This window comes from Euwallacea fornicatus, chromosome 9, assembly GCF_040115645.1.
Source record: "Euwallacea fornicatus isolate EFF26 chromosome 9, ASM4011564v1, whole genome shotgun sequence".
NCBI lineage: Eukaryota > Metazoa > Arthropoda > Insecta > Coleoptera > Curculionidae > Euwallacea > Euwallacea fornicatus.
In genome coordinates, this window is record NC_089549.1 from 375,201 (window position 1) to 395,813 (window position 20,613).

General features: G+C 43.1%; 1 protein-coding gene and 1 long non-coding RNA gene across 3 annotated transcripts; one reads left to right on the forward strand and one right to left on the reverse strand.

Moving 5' to 3' along the window:
- Positions 1–1,483: 1,483 nt before the first annotated feature.
- On the reverse strand, positions 1,484–15,252 carry tna (tonalli). 2 transcript variants are annotated; one of them, XM_066286038.1, is made up of 14 exons: positions 14,898–15,252; positions 8,839–9,036; positions 6,766–7,070; positions 6,264–6,716; positions 6,009–6,206; positions 5,745–5,959; positions 5,211–5,342; positions 4,978–5,154; positions 4,726–4,868; positions 4,536–4,671; positions 4,289–4,484; positions 4,103–4,227; positions 3,800–4,048; positions 1,484–3,209 (listed from the first exon to the last, which is right to left on the reverse strand). In XM_066286038.1, exons 1-14 carry the CDS (start codon positions 14,918–14,920, stop codon positions 3,069–3,071), a joined length of 2,691 nt encoding a protein of 896 aa, XP_066142135.1. In that variant the 5' UTR covers positions 14,921–15,252; the 3' UTR covers positions 1,484–3,068. The 2 variants fall into 2 exon arrangements, with proteins under 2 accessions (XP_066142135.1, XP_066142136.1); XM_066286039.1 differs by lacking the exon at positions 8,839–9,036.
- Positions 13,489–19,449, forward strand: LOC136341267 (uncharacterized). Its single transcript, XR_010732473.1, has 3 exons — positions 13,489–13,802; positions 17,093–17,202; positions 19,297–19,449. It is a non-coding gene; the product is annotated as an uncharacterized lncRNA (long non-coding RNA).
- Positions 19,450–20,613: the final 1,164 nt, after the last annotated feature.

The window sequence follows — 20,613 nt, forward strand, 5'->3', positions numbered from 1 at the left end:
ATAGGCTTTCATTAATTTACCATTGGGGATGTGACAAGGTCAGAAACTGGTTGCCTCTGCGAAAGACAAAGGCATTTTACTGGTTTTTAATCGTTAAGTGGTTTACTTGGTCAAGGAGCTATAACGCCCAACCATCAACCTCTACCACTCCAAGAAATGAGGATAGAATGGGAGGCTCGCCCTTAGCGCTATGTAGGCGATGTCTTCCTTAAACTTGAAATTTTTCGGTCATGTAATATCGCAATTTTTGAGATATTTTTTGAAATTTACTTTTGCTCCGAGTGTTCTGTTTGGTTGTTCGCCGGTCGCCTGGTTGCATGTTTCCAGAACTCCTAACATTAAAATTTCCTAATTTTTTTCTCAAAAAGTCTCCAAGACTCCGTTCCGAGCACCGTTGCCTCACAATTTCCCTCAGGAATCTTAATGTCCATACTCGCCACGGTGGAATCTTGCGTCTTGAAACCCGTTTAAGAAAGTTCCGAAATGGAATTTCCTCACACTTTCTAAATTCCCCCGAAATGAACTTTCCATATGCAAGAATATTTCCAAATTCCGTAGAAGTGGAATTCCCCCTTAAAAACATACGTTATCCAAATGCGAAGCTGGAGCTGCACGTAAAAGGGAATATTTGGAATTCCCTTCTACGGACAGTCTACAATAGAATTTTTTCTCTTAAAATCTGTTCGAATTTCCAAAAATTGCGACTTTTCTTTAGAAAAATATTTTCCAAGTTTCGTAGGAGTAAAATCTAGAATATTTTCCAAAATCTGTAGGGGCAAAATTCACCTTTAAAATACCAATTCTAAATAATTTCCTTAGGGAGTCGATCCCATTTGGAAGATTGGTGTCGCAATTCCGCAGAAATGAAATCCCGCTCTAGAAAGTGGATTCCAAAACCTCTAGATTTGAAGTTGGTCCCTAGAATGTTAATTTTCATAAACACTGGAAACGGAATTCCATTCTAAAAACCCCATTCTCCATGCACTTAAAAAGATGAACCTTAAATGGAAGATTATTTTCAGTTCGCTCGAAGCGAAATTTCTCTCTAAAAAACTTTCCACCTTCCTCCATACGCAACTTCCTGCTGGATTCCAAGTTCTTTAGAAACGATCAACTGATTTAGAAACTCCATGCAATGGAAAAAAACTCGATCTCGGACAGTTTCTCGCATTCCGCAAGACGGAAATTTTTTCTTTCAGAAATGTTGTCTCCAAGATCTGTAGATGGGACAAATTGCTCCTTAGAGGCAAGTCTGTAAATTTCCATTTAGGGGAAAGTTCCTATTTTGCAAAATACTTTCCAAATTCTCCATAGGGAAAAATCTATCCTTGAAATGAGATGTAGGGGGAATTTAAGGTCGCCAAATGCATCGAAGCCAGGGGCACGTCCTGGTTTACAACCAACAAAAGCACAATGGAAACGTGGTTTAATTGCATTTTTCACCTCTTTGGTGACAGAAACTTTGGACGTACAAAAAGGCACGTTTTCTGCTTCACCAAAATATATTTATTTTCTGCAATGAATACCTTTATTCTACAATAAACAAAACGACCCTAAAACGTTACGTAAGGAGTTAATTTCCAAGCTAAACCTTGTCGTCTATTTGTATCAACTAAGCAATTATTATACTCAACGGATTGAGGTACATAAACTCTTTTGCTTAAACAATCAGTTAACGATACCTAATTAATGGTGATGGTCCTAATAACGAAAAGTAGATACACATTTGTCCCCCTCAAATTCAAATTTATCCCAAAGTTAACTCTTACGTTTACGCCATTACGACACAAAAGAAATAATTCTACACAAAAGCGGTTTAGCTGAAGGCTCTATCTTGTCTTAGAGCGGAGTTCTTTTCTCTAAACAAATACTTGAACCATTAACACGATACCATCAACTAATGTCTACCTAAGTACCGCCAGATCTCGTCATATACCTACTTACATTGAAACGAAATCATACGTAAATTATAGTTACTTTTAAATACTTACTCAATATTTATAATTAAGTCTTAAATATCACAGATCGCAGAGTCATGTTGCTCAATAATTATTCCTATACTATATGTAAGATTACGTAGGGATTAATTCTAGGTAAGAAGTATCCATGCCGATAGCGCAAGTCTGCTCGCAAGGCTTGTAAGGGACTTGTAAGAGCGCTCGAACCAACCTTGCGAGCATTTACAGATAATGTAAGTAGGTATAGATACTAAAATTATATTTAAACTAAATAGTTTATGAAATTCACTGAAAATTGAAAGCATACTGACCGATTGATTTGTTAAACACAACCATCACAGAAATCCTTCAAAATGGCGGCGATTGACGCCATGATGGAAAGGACTGACAGAGGACTGAGCGGTCTATCTCCGTCCGTTGGCCGCGAATTCGGTCAGTCCTCCGACGGTCCTTTAATTTATTGTGGTAAGAAACCAATAAACTAAATTTCTCTCCATGGAACGTGACTTAATGGCTCTCGTAAACATTTAAACTGTGATTAGGTAAACTTACCTTTAATAAGTATCTATATAAAGCTTATTATATGCAACATCCAAATATACGAGAAAGCCCTAAAATGATGCTAAAAATGAGCTGTAAATCCTAAATTTGGTTCCGAGTATGTCTACTTTCCAAGGCGGAAAGTATCGATTTTCCGTTCTGTTATATAACTATATTTAATCGATTTATTATTACTGTCTGTGTTAATGCTACATTTTCTACGTCACAGGCCGTTATTTTCCCATTTTGCCGAGTGGGAAATTCTGGAAATTCCAGAGTCGTCCCACACAAAATTTCGCCCCGCCAAAAGAGAGAGTTATTACGAATATATAATCTATATGATAAATTTCTATTTAAGTACATATTTACAAGAGATATACAGGAAATTATTTAGAATACTTTGATTTAGACATTGCGTTCTAATCATTTTGTTTTCTGGCTCGTGCAAAGAGTTCATCTATCTTCACGTATCGTCTCTATTTAACAGATGCACAAGAAACGCCTCTTCTTAGCTTCTACATACGTCAATATCACACATTTTCACTCACAACTTAGCTAAGAGGAACTATTTTATTCGAATAAGGCTAAAATGTCGTCATTGGCGGACGTATTGTTTTGCCCCGAACTACTTCCGCTGCTCGGGGGGGTATTTAGGTCGGGGGGATCCAGATAGGAAAGCAGCTCCATTGGGTCCACGCTGTCCGGCAAAAGCTGAAACAAAAATAACGGGTTGTTGCTAAATGAACCGGCTCAGAGGTCTCGAATGGCTTTTGGCCGGTTCGGTCTTCCGACCGTCCTTGTCAAGATGGCATCCCTTGACGATCGGTCGAAACGGGCGGAAAACCGATCGGTTTTTGCATTCGTTAAGGCTACGAAATGACCTAGTCCTCCGCGCCTCCTTTCAACCCAAACGTCACTTTGAACGTCACGCCATTTTGAATAAATAAAATGGTGGGAAAAGGATGCAAAAGACGTTTTCAGTTTTCGCGCTCTCTCAGCTGTTCTTTTAAATGGCGCCCCCGCGCATTTTTCCCATAATTAGGTTCGACGAGGTTTCTCGACTCCTATTGGTTGTGGGATATGTCAATTGACGCAATCTTGAATGGCTGAACCTTTTTGGATTTCAACTGTGAGATCCGCGTTATTGTCAATTACGCGATTTTGCCTGGATCTCAATTTTTCAGTCGCGCCTGTGATTCGTATGTTTTCATCTTGAAGATTCAAATACCGTTAAGTCCTTCCCTCATCCTTTTCAAAATTACGTCTGTACTCTCTCGGTCTCTCTCCCTCCCTCTACTTACGTTCAACGCTTCCTGTCCCGTCCCCTCCCCCGCAATGACGGCCGCAGGATCAAAGTTCAAATCGCTGGGAATATCGGGAATGGCTTCATTGGCGTCGCAATTATTCCCAGTGCTGCTGCAAGCACCAGTGCCGTGCTGGTTTTCGTTTATTGCAGGCGAAACGCTTGGCGGGCCAGTGGTCGCCCCTCCGGGGGTGTGGGGCGTATGCGGGGTGTGAGGAGTATGAGGTGTGTGAGGCGTATGAGGCATCTAAAAATTCCATTCTTCAAAGTAAACTTTCTTCAATAATTGTCGAATATTTACTTGTTCATTAAGACTTTTTTCGATGGCGTTTAATGGATCTAAAGTGTTCACAGTTTCGCTGAGGTGCGATAAGGGACCTCCGCCTCCCAGATACTCCTGGCTCATGCTGGAGTCTTGTCCATTTCCTGGAATGACAAAGAGGAGTTTTTGCATGTCTTTAATACGGATTTTTTAAAATCAACTTACCTCTGTTTCCATTGTTCATTCCCTGAGCACCAGCGATCATGGACCCGCTAGCAATGCTGTTCATATCAGGAGGTAAATACGGCGACATCGCCTGAGACATGTCCCAATTGTTCATTGTAGGCAACGTCATACTTCCAGGAGACATGGGTTTGTTCATCCTCTTGGAAGAACACGTTTCATTACCCTCGTCCTCCAGCTAAACAAATTTACATTGATCTACTGAGAAACCTGGATCAGTTAGTCAAACCTTTATTCCGCTCCTTGCAGCCTTCCAATTGGCAGAGCTGTCAATGGTCACCTCTTCCACGTCATTGGTCGATAAACTATTCAAAATCCCCCACATGTATTGGTCAACTTCTAGGCCCTCCAATTGGGCAGGTTTACTGTTTAATGGAAATTTTGTAAATCGTATATTAGGAAGTCGTGAACAGACTCACTTGCACACTGGACATCGCCACGAACCTCTTTCGCAATGGAGCTGAAGATAACTTTCTAGGTCGAAACATTGTATGTGTTTGCATTCGTGTCCTCTTGCTGGCAAAGTTATTCGTTTGAAAGTTATGGGACATTTGAGAGACACCTGGAACATTGGTGATAATTTATTGGCCAGGAAAAGGTTTAAACCCTGCTCGTCTCCTTCAAAGTAACAACAAAACGCTACAAAACGTCGCCGTTTTGTGTTTACCCACCTTAAGAGCGGTTTGCTCCACTGCGTCTCTGTCGTTAACTCCTGAACTTGTACTATTGAAATTCCTCTTGATTTTAGCGATGCAGTGGTCGGCTGTGAGCAGTCGTTTGCGCAAGAGACCTTGCAGAACCGATCTCACACTGGGCCGATGGACCAGTTGGAGGACGAAGAGGTGCGACTGCATTTTGCCACATTTAGACAAAAATATCAGTGAAAATTGGGTATAATCCTTACGCAACAGCAGGCGGCTACAGTGATTTGTATCGTGTTTCTGCCGGGTTGACACACGTCCTTCAGGTACAACGGCCTATGTGAGGTCTTGTTTTCACCTCTATCGATCAACAGAGGAGTAGCGTTGACTGACACCTGGAAGGAGGGACAAATTCTAAGTATGGATGGTCACAGTTACAATTAGGTAAAAATTACTATGAATTATTAAATATATTACGGTCACGGTTACTATAGAGTCGTGCTGTAGTCGCAGTTACTAATGCAGACACGATTACCATGTGTGACACAAAAACGCGTAGGATTTCTACTATAGTCAACAGTTTCGATATCTTAGCATGTCGCTATCTTGTCGGCAGCAAAGCTACTATAAAGTTAAAGTTGCTTTGTAGTAAAAATTACTATGTGATCACAATTGCCACCTAAACAGAATTACCATTTGGTCAAAGTTACCGTGCGATGACGATTACTTTGAGGTTGCCGTTATTTTTTTCTCACGGTTACCAGGTATTCGTTGTTATTTTCCCTATTTTTCCTCACCTGAACACTAGTAGGCCAGTTCGTGTTCATGTTTCTATCTTCGTGGTGAAAACATTTGAGCTGTAGCTCCAAATCGGATCGCCACATCAACGTCTGATGAACTGTCGGCTTTAGCTGAAACACGTGGTTACTCACAGCCAAATTGTGCTCCAGCCTGAAGGGTGGAAGGATGATTCCATCTCTCACAGGGAAGGTGAGACGCAACTCGTCGTCCTCTGAAACATTCCATTACGAACAAGTTCTTCGGTTAGAATCCAAACTTACTTTGTGCAACTGGTGATTTCATCTCGTTGAAACTCGGTTTAATATCTGGATTAGGGCTGGCATAAGGCGGGATGCTGCTGGCGGGGGTAAGAGGCGGTGTGGGGTTGCCTGGAATGGGGCTGTGTTGGTAGTTCATATTGGCTCGCACAGTCATATCAGGCTGGAATTGATGATTTGGTGAAGTGTATTGCGCTGGAACTAAAAAGAACAAAAATGGGATTAATTGTATTCGTTTTTAAATTCGAGAACAAGTACCGCTGTGTCCAGAATTGGCCATATATTGTCCAGAGTTATTGGAAGGAAATTGGTTCATTGAAGTGTTGAAATACTGCGTTTGGTTGGTGTAGGGCGGCGTGGAGCCTCTCAGTTGTCTGGAGTTTGCCATACTTCCGGAATTTGGACCGAAGGTTCCAGTGGGCCCCAGCGGTTGCTGAGTTGGATACTGAGTGAAGCTGGGCTGCCGAGCTCCGTAGCTTCCATACTGGTTATTGGCATTGAAGTTAGGATTTACCGAACCCATGTTAGGTCCCATGGAGGCCATAGGAGGCCCGCTTTTCCCGGGACTGATAACTGGATTTACATAATTCTGTCTCTTTTGGGTCATGTGCATTGCCGGAGAAGGGTACGGAGTCATCCGTCTATTGGGATACATCAAATTCGAACTCCCTTGAACTTGATGAGGCCCCCCCGCGAATTTATGTCCCATTGCTGCAACACAAAGTTAAAACACTTTTCATCCGGCATGTGAATTACTTACCCATATTCGCCCCCATTCCCGGGGCCATGTTGTGCATGCCGCCCATCTGGTTCATATTATTCATGTTGTTCATCACCATGGGGTTCATGCTGTTCATGGGCATCATCCTCTGGTAGCCCTGGATGTATTGCTGATTCCCAAACTGGTTGTCTTGGAGAGCGACGACGCTGGCGGTCGCTGTAGCCGTAGCTGTGGCCGCCGCCACCATAGCGGCGGTGCTGAGAGCGTTCCCTTGGTTCGAGTACCCGCCGCCAGACGGGTCTGGATGGTTCATGCCATTTAGGCATGGGCCATAACTGTTTAGACTGTAATGAAAGACCATTGTTGCAGTTAAACGTCATTTAAAGGGTTCAATTCCCATGTTTGTTCGGCTTTTTAACCCAGTTATATCGTCGTTGGGGCAGTTGCGAACACTGGCACATTAAAGCAGTTATAAAACAGTCCCATGCCGATGATTTTCATTCAAACAAATCGTGGGGAGCAGTGTGAGAAAAACTATATTTCGTTTGCTTAAACCGGTGGGTAAAGCACAATTGATTTTCGAGGGCTATCGACGATTGTCAACGCTTATAGGGGACCGTATTAAAGGGAGAGAAAGACCCAAACAATACCGAACATGAGCCTTTTAATTTAGGGTAAAATTTCAGACATGGCCGACGCATGTTTCCAAATATTCCAACGACTTTCTGTGCTCTTGAACCCCCAATAGGTTTTAGGGTTCTGCATCGGTACCATTATTATTTATCTTCGTTACTCGGGGTACCTTTGCCGCCGTTTACAGCAGAACCCATGTTTTGACACAGGGCGGTATGTCTTAGCCCTAAAGACTTGTTTATGGTTCTCGACCACTTTACGAGCCTTCGTCACGGTTCTCTCTTTTCCCACTGCTCATTTTAGTTGTGTACGTGACCATAAACCTTGAAGTGATGGGCAGATGTCGTCTTTAGAACCCGAATGTTTCGAAACAGACCATTGAAAATCCCCGTTTTAGAAATGGGCCTTTCTTCCGAGAAATGTAGGTAGAGATTTTAGTGGGAAGGTGGGCGTCTTCGATGGTTCCGAATGCACCAGCTTTTCGGCCCAAAGTCACTCGAAACGTGTTAATTTCGGCCTTAAACTTGTGATTTTTTCGCCACCATCATAATTGAAATCAATGGGAATTAGGGCAGTCACATGACTCATCCGTTCGCCCCTATTTGTGGGGCGTTGGAAGACTACAATACGAACGATTCCGTTTGGGGACGCGATCTAATTAGGGAATGATCTATTTAAAGAAGGAAATGCCATTTTTCTTACCGTTTATTAGCCGTTTTATCTTACTATTTACCAATGCACGGTCCCGAGTCCACCGCTGACCAATCGAGGGCCTAGCACTAGCGAAAATAGGCTTCGGGTCATTTAAAGGTCGGAAATTCGAGTTTTTTTCAGAGAACACCCCGCATGTTTTTCGATATTCCTAAATTGCAATTCAAATGGTGAACGATCGCGTATACTCGTCTCCGTGCCAGGGCCGGCCTCAGCAAATCTGACGTCCCGGGACAAATTTATCATCATCGCCCCCCTGCCTCTAAGAAACGTTGCCGGCGAGGAAAGCTCAATGCCGAGCCGCTCTGTTCGCATTTCCAACAGTTTTGGAGTCCAGAACTCTACACCGCGGTTCTTCTGGATGAAAATTCATTCGGTCTTTCCAATCCCTCTTCCGGCAACGAGCTACATTTTTTCGTCGGACACGTCGTCCATTCTGCCATATTTTAGAATCGGGATTCAAGTGGACGATCTCAAATACGCGATTAATGTATCTTTCTTTAAGAAATTTAAGGCCCCAAAGAGGGGTCTCCCGCGTAAACAATTGACGAGTCCTTTCTCTCCTGCTTCCACCGACAAAGCGCGTTTTTCTTGGAAAACACCCCGTATACGTTTAACTTCAACTGAAGAAGAAGAGACGGACAACATTTAAATGAACCAGTGCTCAGCGATGCGTTTCACTTGACCTCAAAAAGGGGGTGTGAACTCAGTGTTTTCACTTTCTCACAGTGGCAAGTTCCGGTGGTTAAGCCACAGAGTGGTGCTCACCCATTATTCCTGAAACTGGCCTGATTTCCGTATCCCGAATGGGGCTGAGTTTTAGCGTAATAGCCTGCAGTCGCAGGACTGCCTGGTCCTGCGTTGGCCTCAAGGGAACCCCCCGAATGCGAAGACGTGGTGACTCCCCACACCGTTGTTACGACGGATAAGGGCTGCTGGGCATTAAGTCCACCAGGCGACCAATCTCTACAAAAAAAAAACATCATCTGAAAAGCCCTTGGAGACGTTTGAGTGTGAGGAAAAGTTAGGATTATATTGTTTGACGAAGCCGTAAACGTAGGGCGTTCCTTAAGCCATTTCGCTACTTACCGTCGAACATCTGACTCGCAACTGATAACAGATGAATTTATCCACGACGTGCCTCCGATATTTCGACGCCTATTTGAGGTTTTTTAATGATCACCCTTTATATTTCGGACGACAGATGTTAAATTAAAATAATATCATCAGCAGGTGAGCAGTTTACCATACAAAGAAGACCATGTTGCGACTTCTAGCGAACCAATAACGCCAATTTCATAACTCTTTTTCCTTTTCCCATATTCTTCAATAAATTTCTCGCTGAATATGGTACTTTGTTTCCCTCTAAACCTCCCAATTGGGTACTAATTTGCTGGATATCGTGAGGTGGTTCATCAGGTGCAAGACGGCAGCTGCCCAATGGCATGTGCCACATTGCGTTTACCATTTACACCCGTCTTCTTCGTTATTGTATGGTAGAAATGTCGAAGTCGGGTCTATAGGAACTACAAGAAAACACGTGGCCCTTTGCCCCTGAGCAATTTTGAGCCTTAACGCCACATGTGTGGTGGGTATTTTGACTATTGCATACAGGGTGAGTGTTAAATAAGGATTTCCGTTTAACAAGTTAGACTTGTACGTACAGTTATTTTGAAAATCTCGAAGGTGACCGTCACGGTTTTGATAAATAACAAATTCTTTATTATGATACTGTGGCTACAAAAGGTGTTCGAAATTGGCTGCGTTGGCCCAATTATCACTCGTTTTATTCACGGCCCCGTACATGCTGTTAGAAGAGCCGTTTTTCCTCGAAATCCTCTGTGCCGCTTTGTATCCGTTCTGCCACTGTGCCAATTTCAGGTGCGAACGCCGAATTTTTCACGCAATTCGACAGCTAAAAATTACAGTGGTATACAGGGTGATTCAAAAGTTGGAGTTGTCCTTTGGCTGGCGAATAGGGTTTGGAAAAATTCGATTTTTTCCTTTGGCACTTTACACCAACGTCAACGGAGATACGGGGTGTGAAGGTTTTAAGTTAACATTTAGTGCTGAATTCCAAACAACTCGAGATAGTTAAACGACATTTTTTAGGTGCTAGTTGTAGTCAAATTAGATTAAAACGGGACTTTTTTTGCTCGAAAACGGTCGTACCGAAAAATAATAATAATTGCTATTTTTTGACTAATCAGTACCTTTTTTTGAAAATATTAGTCAACTTTTTTAAGCGCGCGCTACTGGTAAACACAAAAATAGCTTTATTTATCGGAGAATTTCCCCCCGCGCAGCTATCGAGACCTGCAAAACTTTGATTATCTCAAGTGATTTGGCGATTATTGCTCAATTTTGACTTTTGTAAGTGGAACTCGGATACTCTGTATTTCCACTGATCTAGATGTTTCGAAAAAACGCCGAGGGAAAAAAAACCTTTTTTCGTGAAGCCCTATTCGCCGGTAAGAGGACGGCTCCAAGTTTCGAGTCGCCCTGTATGTTATCGGGACAAAGGTCGCTCGTGGATCCGAGAGAATTGGTTACTTCAAGAAGGCCCGTACTTATCTTTTACTATTTTTTGCGCACGCGCACATTTCGGTTGTTTTCGAAATTAAGAAAAGACGTTACATGAGGATTTTCTTGAGTCCTACGTCGTGCTAACCCCGATTGAGTCTCGCCCCGCACAGTTTCACAGTGGTTCCTGCGAGAAGCGTCATTCGTCGGGAATCGTGTCACGGATAGTCATGAGTAGCTCCGCCCAGTTACACAGTTTCTCAACCACGCCCATGCTCATCTAAGCGACGGTTGCCCAATAGCATTAACGAAAAGAATCTGGGCCAAACATTGAAAATCTGTTTGCAGCTTTGGAGGACGTTTTCTCCTAATTACATCTTCTTAACTTGTAGTACTACTCCCACTAATCCACAATACCTTATTAATGAAATCACTTTTACGAACGACCTCGTCCGATTTGTTGGTACGCTATGGATGAAGTTATTGCACATATCTAACCATTTATAGTCCTAAAAACTATCGGTCTAGATATCTATAAGAAAGCTGCAACAATAATAAATGCAGAAAGAGAGCAACTACTGCGATGTCATTTGTTCGGAATTAATACATATTTTGCATTGTGGCCGAGGAGAAAGTACCGTAGAATATTCTGCAATCTCTCAATTCAATATTTTCGGTCTCAATTTCTTGTGGTAGTACCGGCGATAGTTACATGATGTAAACCCAAATAACATGTTATAGCTATTTGAAAGGCAGCTTTGTTTCATAACAGTTTTCTGAATAAGACGTCGAATGTCTTGAAATTTCTCCGAGGGATAGAACGTTCATTAATTTTTTCACAACGAAGTACCTTGAAATGCCCCGCGTGTAGGGGAGAGTGTTCCGTAACGGACCAGAAGGTTGCAGACTTTGACTAGTGATGCAAGCCTATGGGCGAGGGGACAAGTGCGTTATGAAGTTGCTAAATTCAACGTTTCTAACGGTTTCGTGGACCAGGCGGGTCTTGTAGCTTAATCACTCCGTTTGTAGCTGTCAGAGGTCATGCCTCCGTGGCGCTTGCGTCTCGTTCGTAACTGCTCAATTTCATTCGTGCGTTTATGCGTTTCATTTGTAGCTCTGTTACTTTTCCTTTGTAGCTGGCGCAGCTCAAGCGCTTCGTCGGTAGGTCTCGATGTTTATTCCTTCCGTTTGCGCGTTATAATCTCTTACGGTCTGTTGTTATTAGGTATTTTTCCAAGAGCGTTTATCGTCCTTAACGATGGGCGATCGTTGCCCTGGAGACGCGCATGCCCCGACGCCGAAGCTGCTTGGAAATGATAAAAATAACGAACTGTATGTTTTTCCCATATTGTGGATGGTCCGCACGTGGAACACCACCTAGGTGTGCACACGAAGTGCGGTTCGCGGTAGAAAACGGCTCGGTGACGCACTGGGAAACGCACCGGAGCACGGATGCAGGAGGCTGATCGCCTTGTATTTGAAGCGAATTTACCACTCGGAATTACAAAGCGTTGCTATGTTGCTGGGTACAAATAACAATAATTTTTCTTGGACTTCGCCGCTCCTTTGACCCAGTTTGAATTAGGAAACGTATTTGTTGCAGATACGTGCAAAAGGTCGAAGCAATCGTGCCATGAGCACACTGTTCCACGCCGAATATGATGTGCGGTCCGTTTTTACCCGCGATGAAGAGAACACGTTGGTCGAGCACCTTTTAATGCCTCGGAACATGTGCTCCAATGGACCGTCGTAAGCTTGCATACGAAACAGCTATCTGTTATTACCATAAATGCTTATATCGACTGACAAAAGTAAAGGCGAACCTGAAGAAATGCTGCGAAGATCTTGTACGGCAACTTCACGTCAAGACGAGCCACTCTCCCAAAGTCAATAACTCTTTAAGTGCGAAAACGGACGGTTTTGGCAAAATATGCGTGAATTTTGATATAAAAGGAGATATTTGCCGAGATGCACGACAGAACCGAAAAAGCGACGGTTTATGGAAATAATAAAGAATTTACGTGACCAAAAGGAGATAATGCGAACGGTGTCAGTTCGAGAGATCTTACCGGCCATGCCGAGATTCCCCAGCTCCCGATCCGCTTTCCTGTGTATCGCTCATCTATTAGTAATCTCCTGTGATAATTTCCTGTAAACGTAGATTCGGATTATCATTCGTTACGGAAATGCAGCGTGTTAAAGTTTGAAAGTGGCTCTCAGTATTTCCTTTTGTGTCTCTTGAGAGTTTCTCCGTATTAGTTCCGGTTAAAAATGGCGGAATCGGCCCGAAAATTGCCGGCGAACGCAAAATGAAAGGGCGGCCAGGCACAGCGTCCGTTTGCTTTTCCCCGAGAACCCAGAACCATCCCTGGAGGAGACGAGCGTTTGCGCAACGGGACGGGGATGGTTCGATCGAAACGGGACCGGAACTACCACGGCCCAAAGCCCTCCGAAAATCTTCGCGGCGACTAACAAAAATCCCCCCCCTCCAAAAAAAAAAAAACAATCAAACGGTGTCGGCTCGGGAGGTTGTGCCGGCCATCCGGGATCCTGTAGGATTTCTCCTGCGACAGACGCGATCTCTTTTTTTTCTCAAGAGCCCTGAAACGTCTTCGTGACGACGCAAGGACGTTGAATTTAAATAAGACGGGAATTGCCGCAGTCCAGACTCTCCCGAAAATCTCCACAGGAAAAGAAAGGAAGCAGGTGCCTCGACAGCACGTAGGACACGAACTAATTAAACGGGAAACACAGCGCAAAAAGTAGAACGCAAGATAACAATTGTCCAAGCAATAGCTATGAGAAAAACATTCCTTATGTGCCCCAAAATGAGTTTTTCGAACTTATCGAAAATCAAAGGGAAATTCGGAAACCAAAGGCGGGCAAGACGATCGCAGCAACGCACGCTCCTGGAGAAGACGCACTTGCTGCGAAAGAACTGAAGAGGAAATCTGTTGAAACGCGTACAGTTAAGAGAGTAAAGAGAAAGTTAGTTTGAGAAGAATCGAGTGATGATGAAGTAGAGTGGTAAGAATCGGCCTGAAAAGACGATAAATGGGCGTATACAATCATAAATAAAAAGTTAAGAAGAATCCCAGCGAACTTTGTTTCAGTGTAGTTTCGAACTAAAACTCCGATTTACTATATGAGAATAATTTCCTCTGACAATAAGTTTGACATTTTGTTTATGAGAAGTACCAAAGTGGTTGGTAAGTTTTCATTTTCAGTTAGTCCCATCGTAGCCACCGTTATATCACAAGCGGAGCAGTACAACGAAACAAAATTAACAATTATAACTAGGGCTTAACTTCCATATTCCAATTATTAACTTTTAACTCGATGCTTCTCCAAAGTGTCGGAAAACGTGAGTTTTCGAATTTCCCACTGAAAAAGGAACTTTTTTTTCAAAAACTTGTTTCTCCGTGGAAAATTCTCCAATGCATCAAAATTTCTCGGTGATCTCTCCATCAAGTTTCTTTATATTTTATTTGTGGTAGAGCGCAAATGTGCATACGAGGAAAAACGCCCCGGGGGTAGTAATTTCATTAGGAGTTGTTTTGAGGTCACCCACCTTTGAGGGGGTTCCTAAGAAGGGTTTTGTTCATTGTCCAGGGTTCGGAGACGATTTAAGACCAACCTACCTGTCAAATCGACCTATTAAGGCAATTTATGGCCTTTTGTTGAAAAAAGTTACTGTAACCATTTAGCAGCGCAACAAAATTTCAACTAGAGCAAGAAAATGTTGGTTTTTTGGCACCGGGTGTCTCGCGCGCTGTGGGGTTCCTAAGGGGAGCCTTTGCACGAATCCGGGGTCTAAAAATCATTTAAGATACTCCTAACTGTCAAATTGACATGTCAAGGTCATATTAAATTTATTGCCTATCGTTTTGTTAAAAAAAACTACTTATATTTATCAGTGCAACTAAATTCCACGAGAGATGGAAAAAAATGATTGGGGGTTGATTTCTTGTTGTTGCACCTACCCCGCCTTGGAGATACCTAACGGGGGTTTCCCACATTTTCGGGGATCTAAAGACGACTAGATAGACCCCTAACGGTTAAATTGACATGTTAGCTATTTGGTTTTTTTAAGCAACCCTTATCACCCCTAATAAATAATAAGCCTCCACCGGTGCAACCTCGACAACATCTGTTCCGAAAGCTGTTTGTCCGCGGTGTTGCCATTTGACATGGTTATTATTTTAAAGTTCTACGTGGTATTAGTAACATTTAAGGATGTGTAAGTTGCGCAGGTCATGGCAGTTGTTTATTGCTATGTACTTATTATCTACAAGATTATTTACCTATAGGTGGTATAGCCCAGCATTTAGGACACATAAAGAATAGTTGAGGTTCATGTAAAATCCAAAAACTGCGCGAAAGTAACTGAAATCCAAACTCAGGCTAGTTTGCGCTGCACATAACCAAACTTATTTTGTTCAAAGTTTCAAGTCCACTGTGTTATAGGTCGCAGGTAGGGCGCAAAGTACGCATTTTCCGACGCGACTGGTACGCCCCCAACTTTTCCACGCGACATTGGCCGAAAACGAATTTTTCATGGGAAATTGACATCCATAAGAGTGCGCTACGTAGCGACGTGATCGATCCGAAGCGCATCGCCATACTGAGTTCGAGCCTTCGAGTGTTCGAGTGGATCTCCCGAAACACCTTTGTGTTGCCGTTCTCTGCACGTAAGCAGCAAGGCTGCCGTGGAGGGGGAATTGTAGGGGAGCGCAGACTGGAGTGGATGGCTTTTATTATTCGATTCCGTGTGGTCACAAATATCAGTCGAAACGGCCAGCGTTGCCACGTCTCCTCCTCGGCATCGCGTTCCCCTCTAGGGGTTCCTAAGGGGGGTCACTGCCCATTTTTTAGGGTCTCAGGACGAAAAAAACGATTTTTCAGTGCATTTTTACGATTCAATTTCTGCAAACGGTCTTCATTCTTGAGTATGCGTCCATTTTTTGTTTTTTTTTTTTTGTCATTTCTAGGACTGTCTTGATTTCGTGTTGTCCGGAAAAACGGGAATTAAATTTCTACGAATCGCGAGCGACTTGGAGCATTATTTGCAGAAGAATTCTTAATTTTTTTTTTAATTTGGGAAAAGCGTAAATTACATTTGTTTTAATTTAATTCGAACTTACCAGAAACGCATCTTCAGATTATTTTAATTCGACGAAACGTTAATTGCACTCGATCTGAGATCTCCAGAAACGAGATTTAAAAAAAATTTTGAATTTAGACGGAAATCTCTCGTATTTTTTTTACTTTTGTTCGAACGTCTTAATGTTGTGACTCACGAATTTCCGATAAAGCTTTGAATTCGAACAACTCGAAGCTACCCGGCAGGGCGCATTTTCGAACATGCGAGTATTACTGCGAATAATCACGTGTAAATCTGCTCGACTCGAATTCTACCCAGGATCAATTAGAGTCAAATAAACTTTTGCATTTTCACTTTACTCGGGAGGCGATTTTTGGCATTTTCGAAGCATATTTCAAATGTTGCATTAGCTCTGATTTACCGGCAGAGAAATTTTAGGAATATTCGTATCCGGTGAAGGATCAAAGCCGCCATATTTTCATCTGTAAATTGTTTAGATACATCTGCCAATGGGCAATTGGTTGCTGCACTTTCGCATTATGCAGTGTAAACCGACTAAATCGCGGCAGCACCAAATACAGGCAACCACAAATACACCGCGCATTGCAAAAACGCCTCCTGCAGGCAGCCAGATAACCTACATCATTGTGACTAGGTTTGCCCCGCAACAGTAATTCGTTTACGTGGAGTTTCCACATATCCTTAAACTTTAACAATAGATAGTTAATTAACGACGCCTCTTTAATATACTAAACAAATTATGGCCGATTGCGCCGTAATCGCCCCAGTCTAGGTCGAAATCGACACGTAAATATCGGCAATTTGATCTATAGGAAGAGAGAAAAAAATCCTAAATAAAATTCTAGATAGAATTCGATCTTGTCCGGCACTGTGCTCTCTTCTTTTGCTGAGTGAGACCGGTTACGGCCTTTTTCTTAAATCAATGAAAATACCGAGAAAGGCGAGGTCATATGCGGACACAGGATGAAATTCTATGTGGATTTTTTGCCTTGAAGTTCATATTCTCATTTCAGGATATTTGGTGACGGTAATATTGGTAATAATTCATGTAAAACTTAACGTTTCTGTTGACAAAGCTTTTGTCGAAAGTTCGCGGTTAGTAATTAGTGTGAAAACGACGCTAAAGTGTCTCTAATTGCCCGCTAATGACCATACGTTATCACTTGTCATATTCACAATAATTCAATTGTCACTGGGTTTTAGTTTATAGTCCGAAATAGACAACTATTGCTAATTTACAGCTCTATATTTTTACCGCCCCCTCTGGAGGCGCAGCGCAAGCTTTTTTTGCACCGCAGCGCCGGAGGCGGTAGTTCTCCCAACTACTCCTGTACGTTTCTGAGAGCACGACTGAAAATAGTTTTCTGGTTCTAGGTATCGGACCTTGATGATTTTTCCTTCGGAATCGGATCATCATTTATACATAGCTCGAAATGCGGCAACTGTGAAAGGAATCTTGCGCAGGACGTAGTTTCTCTATACTAGTAAGTATACCACCGTTTCTAAATAATTTATCACACATTATGTTCGTGTGGTCGATGAATTTTGGTACCCTTTTGCTGCATTTTCTTGTTCTCCGCACACGTTCAAAAATAATTTTAATAAATCAAGCTTCCATGCGTCTATAAATAGTCCTTAAAATTCCTGCAAAGTCTATTTTGGGACAAACGCTCAGACGGACGGGCTGCTAGCATGGGACGAAAATAGGGAATCCTTTTTTACCTATACTTACGGCATGTGTTGTTGCATTGGGAGGAAGCAGAAGGCTAATTTTAAAAATTTCGATTTATTGGGTTGTTGTCGGTTTTGGCTTGATGGTTTCGATGCGGTTGCAGTTCTTTGTGCTTTTTTTTGACCGCAAAAAATGCCGAAAAAGACGAGAGAGGCCGAATATCGTTATATATGTGTACGTGGGCACCTACCAAACTGAGCAAGCATCTCAGAAACGAAGAGAGGTATTGCAATTCGGTTTAATTTTAGACGTCGTTTAAGGCAGTCACTCCACTCGTTACCGAGATACCGAGCCCCCGGACGTGGAGAGGGGAAAAAGTCCGGTGGTGCTTGCCGGACGCTTTTTTCTCTCCAATCGTCTTCCCAAAAATGCAAATTTTTAAGAAAAGTTTCACAAAATTTTTCACAGTTTTTCACACAATTTTGTTACGCTAAAGACAAATACACCCCGCCGCTGCGTTCCTTTAACTCTTATCTGTTCTTCATCGCGGAAAAAATTATCAGCCCTAGTCGGCACGGAACAGTGGCAGGGTGCAGCCTGACCTCAGGCGACGGCCAGGAGTAATGCACGTCAAAAAGACAGTTTTCAAAAATCTTTTACTTACGAGAAAAACGTTCTGCCCCACTGCGATTTTGCTTAATACCAACCTTATTTGCACTTTATTAGGGAAAAAAACGTGAATTTGGTTTGGCAAGAGGCAGTGGCGTGCTCTGGCAAAAAAGCAGCCGAGGGATAAGTGTGCATTTCGAGTTTTCAAAAATTATTATTTTGAGGCAAAAGTATACTGCGCCGCTGCGATTCGCGGCGACAGCGCTCCCATTCATCCTGCGTCGTAGGAAAGATATGAAGTTGTATTGACAGAAAACAGTGGCTTACTCGGCGCTGACCTGTCCGAAAGCGGTTACTGAACGCAGGAGGAAGTTTTCCGAAATTGGCATCTTGCGAAGGAAATATTCACTCGAACAATTTGCAGCTACATTTGAAATTTCGTTAAACAACGTAAAAATCGGGGGCGTCCTCATGAATAAAGGAACCAATGTAACGAGGTCATTACGGTCAATTAAAACTACGTGTACTGCTCCACGAGGCAACGTTGTCAATCTACATGGAACTCGATTTCTGCCATTGTGGCAACGGAAATCAAAAGCAAAACGCGGCGTTGCCATTTCCCGCTTGGCAAAAAAATCTTAGAATTCGGGTATTCCTGGGCGTGCTCACCGGGTGCACTTTTTCGTCACAAAGACTTCGTCCGTCGTGCTTAACGCATGAAACATGCTTCGAATGTGAAAAATTAAGCATGAAACGGAGAGAAAAAAGCGGCCTCACCTCTTTGATTTCGTTTGGTAGTTATCAGTTTTGTAAGTTAATGAAGTGGAAAAATCGCTTTTCCGCTCTCGTTGAAAAAACAACTATTTCATTAACAAATTAGCCGCCGACGAATGCTTTAGTGCCCACATACTTACACCGAAAGGCCACAAACCGGTCGGATAAAGTATCCCAACAAAGAAGGCCGATATATGGAGATGGGCAATGGGCAGTGGGTATATTGGCCCTCCGAAGGTTTCCTTTGTGCGTCTCTTTGACTAAACATTCCTGCAAAGAAGCGCAGCTTTTACGGAGTTTATTCGGAGTTTTGACGACGCTTCATCGGTCCCATGAGCATGATCATCGACTCTATGATTGCGTACTCATCGATTTATATTCTATAGCAGGCTTTCGACGCCGTAAATCAATTGTCACTGTTATAAATCGATGTTCAAGTTGGGTTCACTGTCGAGCGATAATACCAGAGAACCTACACACGCATTCCCAGGAATTCGTTTACCTTCGTTTATTCGTCTTTTAGGGTTAATATTGTCTGTGTGGGATGAGCCCTTCGAAGGGCGCTGAAATGTCGAAACCACCGGTGGATCGTGGGCCACTGAAAGTGCACATCCTGAGGCCTAAAAAATCATGACTTTCGTTCGGCTTCTTCGGCTCGAAAAGCACGAAATCCGCCTCTGCCTCGGCCAACCAGCTTCGCTTAGGATCCCCTTCGATATCTCGCCTTTTATTTTCTCATTCTCATCTCTTCCGATATTCGTGCAAAGCGGCACAGAAATATACTGTAAATAAAACCCACAGCGTGTCTGCATTTACACCCACCGTGTTGTTAAGTCGACTAAAATATTGCCCGAACGATGTTTTCTTGTTTGGTTTGGAGAGTTTTCCGACCGGGAACGCCACAATGGAGGAAGGTACGCGACGTTTCGACCCTCGATCGCCCGAGATCATCATCAGATCCGGCTGCGATTTGTCCGAGGCCTCGTCGACTTTGGCGTTACTTCACGATTTTCCCAAAATAACCGGAATTTCACGGTGAAATCTGGGCAACTTCTAGACATGTGTCTCTTTAACACTCCGCGAAATTGATGGTTTAGACAGTGGCGTGCCGGTCTGCGGCCGGGCGTCGTAAAATCGCCCGATATCTCTCGAATTAAAGGGGATATTGAGTAATGTAAGGTGTTGAAAGCAGCGCAGATACCACGGTCCGCGGAGGCGATTGATTTGAGCTATTTTTGAATGCAATTACTCGACGGGTTCCCGAGATATCGGCGCTGGCGAGAAATCGGGAAGAATTTTAGAAATTTATCGCACGGGGGGACGGATGAAATCGGCATTTTTGAGATCTCGAGTAGCGCAGCTCGTCATCTCGGAAACTAAAAGAGTTTCGGGTCCCGGTTCGTTGGCGCAGTTTCGAAATTAATCGAGACCTATTTTGCCACGCAATCGCTCCGTGGGTTCCCAAAACGATATCGATAATGAAACAAACATTTTGGATATCGACACCGACCGCGGCTTTCGAAACTTTCGACGCGCCCTTTTTGCCTCCATTTGATTAACTACTATATGTCTTCGGCATTGATCTGAAACGCGTCGTCTGAAACTTTGGGGCACCTCCTAACGTTTCAGGATTGCAAAATCTCGGCATCTCAAAAACTAATGGATCGTGTAATGGTTTCCCCAAATTTTCCTCCAACTTGGCAACGCAGCGATGCGACGATGTCGCATGGTCCTTGAATCACGTCGAACGTACTCCCCTACATCGATCCCCCACTTCTCGACGAGGTTTCGGTATCGCCATCCCTCTTCAACCTTCTCAATCTCATTGTTTACTTGTCCA

What these genes read in the sequence shown, in the direction of transcription:
- tna (XM_066286038.1), bottom strand. Translation starts at nt 14,920, where the DNA reads ATGCTGGGCTATACCACCTATAG. An exon ending in GGCCAATTCTGGACACAGCG is followed by an intron (nt 6,207 to 6,263) that starts GTACTTGTTCTC and finishes TGTTCTTTTTAG; the next exon opens with TTCCAGCGCAATACACTTCA. An exon ending in ACTGGCCTACTAGTGTTCAG is followed by an intron (nt 5,343 to 5,744) that starts GTGAGGAAAAAT and finishes CCCTCCTTCCAG; the next exon opens with GTGTCAGTCAACGCTACTCC.